The sequence below is a fragment of the Sminthopsis crassicaudata genome, chromosome 6 (assembly GCF_048593235.1).
Source record: "Sminthopsis crassicaudata isolate SCR6 chromosome 6, ASM4859323v1, whole genome shotgun sequence".
Taxonomy (NCBI): domain Eukaryota; kingdom Metazoa; phylum Chordata; class Mammalia; order Dasyuromorphia; family Dasyuridae; genus Sminthopsis; species Sminthopsis crassicaudata.
Genome location: NC_133622.1, coordinates 193,187,517 through 193,195,367, shown reverse-complemented (window position 1 = coordinate 193,195,367; position 7,851 = coordinate 193,187,517). Strand labels below are relative to the sequence as shown.

Here is a 7,851-nt window from a genome sequence, read left to right as displayed (position 1 = left end):
ATGTTGGCCGTCCCGGCGGCTCCCGTCCAGTCTTCGTCTCCTTGTTCCCGCAGGAATTCCGGCCTCCGAGCGCCGGCCCTCGGGGCGGGGGAGGGGACGGGGGGGGGGCGGCCGGCGGTGATCCCTCCCACCCCGGTCCCGCCCCGCGGGCTCCGCCCCGCCCCCGCCCCTCAGCGCCAGGAAGCGTCCGGAGCCGCCTGGGGCCATGGACGGGGCCGCCATGGACGGGGCTGCCATGGAGGGACCGCTCTTCGTGCAGAGCCAGCGCTTCGGGGCCAAGGTGGCGGCAGGGGCGGGGGCGCGGGGCAACTGGCTGGGGGACCCCCCGGGGCGACCGGGCTGGGGGGAGAGCGAGGAGGAGCGGGGTCCGAGGTCAGATCTCCCCAAACTCCGGAGGAAGTCCCAACCCCTCCACGCTTCCTCCAGCCTCGGCCGGACGGAAATACGCCCACCCCCACCAGAGAACTCCGCCTCCTTTAGGAAACCCCACCTCTGCCGGGGAGCGGGGTGGGGGAGGGCCGCAGCCTCGGCCCTGGTCTGGGGTCTTCCCTGAGCGTCCTCCCTCGGAAGCTGGAGACCTGGGCTGGCCCAGCCGCGTTCCCAGCGCCCCAGCTGCTCCCTCTCAGCCCCTCCTCTGCTTCCCCCGGGCAGAGGCGCTGCCCTGTTCTGCACGGAGTCCCTTTGCCTTCTCTCTCTCTCTGCCCACCTCTCTTCAGTGTGAGGGGGCGTGAATCAGGGCCGGCCGTTATATTTAGTCCCTCTTGCCCCTTCATTTATCCTCTCATTTCCTGCGTTTCTTACACAGAGCTCCTCACCGGGGTTTCACTCCATCCCCCAAAACAGACGGGGTAGGAAGATAAGATATATTACAAATAGAGCCGCTCCTTTGGTGTGCCCCGTGTTTTCCCGTACGCTCCCTCCCTGCCAGGATCCTTCCGTGCCCCTTTCCCCCAGTGTCTACTTGTTTTCCTTTTTCTTGTGGGTTTCCTTGAATCTCCCTCTATGCTCGCTCCAACCCACCCGTAGAGGCAGAGGAAGTCCTGGGCATCCCCTTTCCCAAGTTTCTTCCTTATGTCCTCCCCTCCCCAAATAGCTTCTAAAAGTATTTTCTCCCCGCCCCAGAAGTGGAAAAAGACCTGGGCAGTCTTGTACCCCTCCAGCCCCAATGGCGTGGCCCGGCTTGAGTTCTTTGAGCACAAAGGGTCAGGCTCTGGAGGCGGGTGGGGAGGCTCCCGAAGACTGGACTGCCGGGTGATTCGCTTGTCGGACTGTGTGAGCGTGGCCCCCGTGGCCTTGGACAGCCCCCCAGGGCCCGGCACATCGGCCTTCCGACTGGACACCGCTCAGCGCTCCCACCTCCTGGCGGCCGAGGGCCCTGCCAGTGTGGCCTGGGTGCAGATACTCTGCCAGACAGCCTTTCCGGTGAGAGGAGAGAGAGTGGGCTGGCCAGGGGAGTCCATTTAGTGAGGGGGAAAAGTTCAAGGTCAATGTTCCCCAAGCTCCCCCCCCCATTTCCCTTTCAACTTGATTGGGCTCAGACCCCAGCTGGAGGACATTATGGGATCATTGATACTTTTTCTCCTGCAGAAAGGCTGCTGGTCCCAGTCTCCAGGAGAAAGCTCCTCTGGGCCCTCTACAATGGAGATGCAGGAGAACTCCCTGTACAGCCCCCATGGGCAAGGTAGGGGTGAAAGGAGAAAGGGATGGGGAGAGAGAAGACCAGGAGAACACGGGAGGGCTAGCATCCCAAGGGTTGGAATAGGGATTCTGACTGGGGGAAGGGGGAGAGAAGCTCCTGTGGGTAGAGTCCAGTCTGCAGGTCCTCTCCATCTGGGAATGTCCCTTTTTCTCTCCCAGGGTGTGAGTTTTGGGTCACTATACAGAAAACAGAGGCGTCTGAACATTGCAGATTGCAGGGACACTACGTGCTCAGGGTGGAGGCCAGTGGCCTTAGTCTCCTGATGCTGGGGGGACAGGGGCAGAAGAAGGAACCCCTGCTCTCCTGGCCCTACACTCTGCTCCGTCGCTATGGCCGGGATCGGGTAAGAGCTTGGGATGGGCCACCAAAACTTGGGCTCAGGCTCAGGAAGCAGAGGATATATGGAGGACTAGGAGAGGTTGGTGAGTGCCCCTTTGCTGCAGCCATGAGACTAGTTCCTCCTTTGTGCCCCCATTGTGCCAGCATGGAGAGTAGGGAGAGCCACTAGTGTGAACGTGGCTCAGACCTTCTCTCCTCAGCATGATGAACCGGCCATCTCTGCATGCTCTGTGGCTGAGGGTCTCCTTCTTCCCCTCTGCCTCCAGGCCATGTTCTCCTTTGAGGCCGGGCGGAGGTGCCCCTCGGGCCCTGGGACCTTCACTTTCCAGACCTCACAGGGCAACGACATCTTTCAGGCGGTGGAGGCTGCCATCCAAAGGCAAAAGGCTCAAGCTGGCATTGCTGGGCCTGGGCCAGGCCAGGACCAGCAGTGCCTGGGCTCATTGGAGGCGGGGATGGCAGGACCCGGAGCAGTGCCTCCTGCACCCTACGGCCTCGAAGGTCCCCACGCTGCTGACGGCCCCGCCTTGTACTCGGAACCCTTGGATGCCCTGCGGGCACTGCCCAACCCCTCCTCAGACCCCCTGTACTCAGATCCTGTGGATAGTTCGGGCCAGAGGACAGGACCTGGGGCTGGTGGCAGCTCCCCCCTCTACTGGGGCTTGTTTGACCAAGTGCAGCAACAGCTCAAAGACACAAAGCTGGGAGGAGCCAAGAAGGAGCCCATTTATGATGAGCCTGAAGGCCAGAGTCCAGCCCCGTCTCCAGGGCTTTATGACAAGCCCCAGGAGCCCCGGGATGCCTGGTGCCAGCGAGCTCGGGCGCAGGAGGAGGGCTATGAGCTTCCCTATAACCCCAGCATGGACGACTATGCAGTACCCCCTCTGAGGAACCTCAAGCCCATCCCGCCCCCCAAACCCCAGCTGCTCCCCGGGCCTAACAGCCCCGGCAGCCAGGGACTCCCACTGTACAGTCGGGTCCTGAAGGGGGCTGCAGCCAAGGGCTTGGACCAGGGGGGGCCTGAGAGCGGATCTCAAATGAGGACTGGGATGAGATCAGAAGGACCAATGTGAAGACTTGGCTGGGGCTTGGAGGGCCTCAGTGGGTGCTAAGAGGTCATCTATATGAACTGGGGAGAAGGGTGACCCCTCAGGAGAGAGGGGAGCTAGGTGGGATCAGGGAATCAAGGTTCAGACCTAGGAAAAGCCATGTGGGGCAGGATTCCAAGGACCAGACCTTGTGGCCATGAGGCAGGTCTTGGGTCTAGTGACCAGGCCTGTAACGGCCGAGAGCCCGGGAGGAGGAGTCTGATGTTGGGGCCGAGCCCTGGCCAGGACGGGAGCCTCTGGGTTCCCCTGCTGGGACTCCTGACTAGTTGTTGGGTGTGTCGGGGTGGGGTGGCCTGGAAGGAACCTAGTCTCCCGATGCTGACCTGCTTAATGGCTTACTGATACTCAAACTCATTAAAGTCACTTGAGGCCAGAGCTCTGAAAAGGCCGTGTCTGCATGAGTGACCAGCACACAGGACACAGCCCGGACACTGCAGCTGGCTTTGGGGTTAAGTGGTGGGAGGTACGGAGAGCAGGAGAGGGGTGGTGGGAGGGAGGCAGGGGCCGGAGGTATGGGACGGGGCAGGAGAGGATTGGCTCGTCTGGTTCCTCTTAGATCCCCAGGGTCTCACACAGTCATTGAGCCCTTCCCTCCACGTGTGGGCTGGACTACACTTGGGAAGGGAGCGCCCGTGTCTGAGCCCCCCTGGCAGCATCTGACCGGGACCTCGGGCCACCACTGTAGCATGCAATATACCCGGCCACACTGTTACTCTGACATCTGGCGGGCCCCTCTGCTGGCCTCCTTGGTGGTCCGGGCTCCATAAACCAAGTTTCTGTTGTTCAAGGCACAATTTCCCAAACCCAGCGCACCTATTCACACATCAAGGCTATGAGTAGGAAAAACTGCTTTTTATTCGGTGGGAAAACAAAGCTTGGTATAGGAGCAAGGTTATTGTGAAACTGGGCTCTGGCCTTCAGGTATCTGGGCCGGCCCTCTGCCAGAAGGGGACAGTACCTGAGTGCATCCTGTCAGGGAAGGTTTCCCGTCACCTCTGGCTCCTGAAACAACCTGAGCTAACATTCTGGGACAGATGGATCCCACTGCTCTCTACACGTGAGCGTTCTGCCTGATGCACCCAGGTGTTTGGGGAAGAGGAAGATGGCCAGACCTGCACACTTCCCTGCACTTTGGGGGGCTTTGCCATGAGTGGGCCTGAGGCAACCGGGCTCTCAGAAAAACTGTTCATCATCTGAAAGCAACAGCACAGACTCTGAGGATTCCCCTTTAGCTGCTGGCATCTTCTGGGCCCTTGAAGGAGCCAGCGCTGGCACCAGGGGCAGAGGGGGCACCATAGCTCGGGCTCGGTTTGGATGCAGCCTTCCAACCTGTAGAGGGAGGAAGCAAGGCTTTCTTGGGGGCAAAGGGGCAGGTTCCCCAGGGATTGGGAGCCCTGATGAATATCATCCAACATTGCCTTCTCTTGACCTAGCACACTAAATACTGATCATTGGCCTGAAGGGATACGGTCTGGAGCTTCCCTGCCTTTCAGACAAAGCTATCCAACAAGTCTCGTGGTTCTTAGCCTTCCTTCCAGCTCCACCTTGCCAGTCCCAAAGCTGGATCCCCACACCCTCGATACCCGGGCACAGGCCCCATGCCCTCTCAGTCCTCGGTAACCGCTTCCTTGATTTCAGCTGAGATAAGGCTGAGGTTTAGGAAGTTTTTTTAAACCAACAAAATAAGAGAAAGAAACATCACACTTCCCCTGCCTATCCTGCCTACTCTGTAAGGTGAGCCTGTTTCTCTCCCTCATAACTTCCCCCTTCCTGCTTCAAGTCCCACCATGCTCCCAACTTTCTGGCCTTAGAAGCTGAGGGAATGCCAACTCTTGCTGATGGCCAGTCTAAAGGGTATTTCTCAAATTTGTTCCTTTCCATTGCCTCGGTCAATCCTCTTACTCAGGCCCTCATCCCTCTCTCTTCTTGGGCTAAGAAGTAGTTTGTACAGTGGGAGAGCATTGGATCTGAGGTGTTTCTGTCAGCACTTGTCCATGCTGCATCACAACTCAATCGCAGCCTTGGTTCTGAACTTTTCACTGCCCATGCAGAAACACTGGTGGAAACACCTTGGCTCGGATTGGAGATGGGTCATGTAAAAATTCATCTGGGGAAAAGGGGTCTCAAGGAGAAAAAGCCTTGGTCAGGAAGCACTGAAGAAGGGGCTTCATTTTGCCTGGGCACTAGATTCAGGAATGAGGGCTGGTGGGGGGCCCCTGGGACTGGCATAAGGGATTCTGGGCCTTTAAGTCCTGGACTGGCATAAGGGATTCTGGGCCTTTAAGTCCTGGACTGGCATAAGGGATTCTGGGCCTTTAAATCCTGGACTGGCATAAGGGATTCTGGGCCTTTAAGTCCTGGTTTCTGGTGAGTCTGGGGGCCATACCTGTCTGGGGGGGCGGACCTCCCGACCTGGAGTGAGTAGCCCCTGGGGCTTGGACAAGATGCTTCTCAGGTGTTCATATAGATGGCCATTAGTCTGCAGGGGATTGTAGATGGAAGCTACCTCTAGGCCATCCAAGGTGTTCTGAGAAAAGGAGAAAGGAAAAGAAGAAGCATTTATTGAATCTCTACTATATGCTAAGAACTGTGCTAGGTGCTCTATAAATATTATTTCATTTAACCTTCTGGGGAAGATTAATAGGAACTGAGAACAATTACACAAGGTGTGAGAAATGTTAGGGGGCCTAAAAATAATAACCAGCCTGGGTGACAGAGCCAGTTACTCTGGGAAGTCACAGAATGTGTGTGAGGAGAGTGAGCATCCTTGGGAACACAGAGGTACTGGTCATTCTGCTTGGCCCGGCCCAGAGGGGCGCTGTCCCAGGAACGTAGACTCTGCCCGAGACCCAGGTGGCCAGTGTGAACTAAGACCAGGAGAGGGGCGCCCCAAAGATAGGAGCAGCATGTCTTCTGGCCTTCCAGAAGAGAGAAGTCTGGGCTGGGAATACACGAGAACGTTCCTGGGCAGTCAGGCTTCCCGGCCACAGCCTCCTATGCCAGGAGCCTCCAAGGGAGGCTGGGAGAGCCTCAGGATTGCATCCTCAGGGCCTGGCTGGGCCTCTTCAAGGTCTAGTGGGCTCAATGCTGCCACCTCATGGTTTGCCTGTCTCTCTCTGGCTCCATCCTCAGTCTTGTTTCATCGCAGGCTCAGGATGTGGGGCTCTGGAGGGGGCACAATATGGGGTCAGTGTTCCGCTGGAGGCTTCCTCCCTGGGAAGGCAAGTGGGGAAGTAGGAGGCCAAACCTTCCAGGATCAGGAAAGCAATGGCAGAGTGGGATGGCCTTTCTCCTTTGCAGTATGGTCTCCTTTTGAAGGCAATTCTGGGGGCTTACTAAGAAAATCTTCCTCTTCTCCCCCCTAACTACAGAGACCCAGAGACTCAGGCAAGTCTACCCATAGAGAAACCAAGAAATGTATATCCCAAGATCCAGACGTGTGCAATGTGCTGCCTTGGGTAATGAAGTCAAGGGAAGGGATCCCTTGGGCCATGAGGATGTCAAAGAATCCAGTGTGATCCCATTGGGCATAACTGAACTCATCATTTAACACTGATTTTTCTACGGATTATGTTAACATGGCATTTTCATTTTGTTTTTGGTCTTGTTTCATGCTAAATGACCAGAAATGAGATGTTAAGCCCATTCCCCCCCTCCCCCCTTTTGGCAGATCAGAACTTAAACAATGGAGGAATATATCACAGTATGTAATTGGTTGACTTTCTTTGATAATTTCATTGTTATCAATTCTCTTCTGTCTTCCATTACATTCTTCTGTAATAAGCCTCTTTTTTTTTAGTTTTTAATTTTATTTTTAATACACATTACTTTATGAATCATGTTGGGAGAGAAAAATCAGAGCAAACATAAGCCTCTTTTTAGAGCATGAAATCATTTCTGCAGTTGGGGCCATATCTCAATTTTCCACCTGGCTGGAACTTAACTTTAGGAATTCATGTCCCTACTTGCCATTGTGACCCATGTAGTTACAAGCAAAACACAAAGAGCCAAATGACTCTCAGGTAAGTCAGCCCTAATCTCTTCCACAAACGTTAATGCTGCTTAATGGCCATTTCTGCTTGGATGTCCAGCTGACATCTCAAATTCCAAAGTTCCCTTCCTTAAAAAGTCTACCTCTTCCCTAAGCATTGATGGCACCACCCTGAAAGCCTGGAGTCATCTTTGGAGCATCTTCCTTGATTTCAAAAATCCAACCACTTGTCATGTCCTAGTCATTGTAATTGTGTGATATCTCGTAAACCCATCCCTTTCCACTCCATTTCTCATCTACACTATTATTGTATGTGGGTCTCTCCCCTCTTCAATTTTGTGAATATTCTTCACAAACTTTCTAGTAGTCTGCCATGATGGTTCCTCAGTCAAAAACTCAGTGGCTTCCTAATGTCTCTGTGATAAATACTCCTCTGAATAGAATTTAAGCCCTGAACTATCTCTCTTTCTTTCTTTTTTGTTTATTAAAGATTTTTCCCCCTTAGGCAATCAGGATTAAGTGACTTGCTCAGGGTCACACAGCTAGGAAGTGTTAAGTGTCTGAGGTCACATTTGAACTCAGGTCCTCCTGACTTCAGGGCTGGTGCTCTATCCACTTCACCACCTAGCTGCCCCACTGTGATTTCTTTGGAATTGTCTTAAGTTATTGTATTGCTGAGAAGAGTAAAGTCTATCAAAATTAATCACTGTACA

General features: G+C 55.0%; 2 protein-coding genes across 2 annotated transcripts in view; one reads left to right on the top strand and one right to left on the bottom strand.

Moving 5' to 3' along the window:
* The first annotated feature begins 149 nt into the window (after positions 1-149).
* Positions 150-3,526, top strand: DOK1 (docking protein 1). Its single transcript, XM_074276709.1, has 5 exons — positions 150-280; positions 1,123-1,422; positions 1,588-1,681; positions 1,858-2,042; positions 2,305-3,526. The coding sequence occupies exons 1-5, from the start codon at positions 206-208 to the stop codon at positions 3,109-3,111; spliced, it is 1,461 nt and encodes a 486-aa protein (XP_074132810.1). The 5' UTR covers positions 150-205; the 3' UTR covers positions 3,112-3,526.
* A 484-nt stretch (positions 3,527-4,010) lies between these two features.
* Positions 4,011-7,851, bottom strand: part of M1AP (meiosis 1 associated protein) — a 109,458-nt gene continuing 105,617 nt past the window's right edge. The window contains exons 9-10 of the mRNA XM_074273218.1: positions 5,534-5,674; positions 4,011-4,476 (exon numbers count right to left, since the gene is read on the bottom strand). Of these exons, the coding sequence (XP_074129319.1) occupies positions 4,321-4,476; positions 5,534-5,674 (297 nt within the window). The 3' untranslated portion in view covers positions 4,011-4,320. The remainder of the gene's footprint in view (positions 4,477-5,533; positions 5,675-7,851) is intronic.

Excerpts from the sequence above, each read along its gene's own strand:
- DOK1 (XM_074276709.1), top strand. The coding sequence starts at position 206 with ATGGACGGGGCCGCCATGGACGGGGCTGCCATGGAGGGACCGCTCTTC. Across the intron at positions 281-1,122 it reads GCCAGCGCTTCGGGGCCAAG|AAGTGGAAAAAGACCTGGGC; the intron begins GTGGCGGCAGGG and ends TCCCCGCCCCAG. Across the intron at positions 1,423-1,587 it reads TCTGCCAGACAGCCTTTCCG|AAAGGCTGCTGGTCCCAGTC; the intron begins GTGAGAGGAGAG and ends TTTCTCCTGCAG.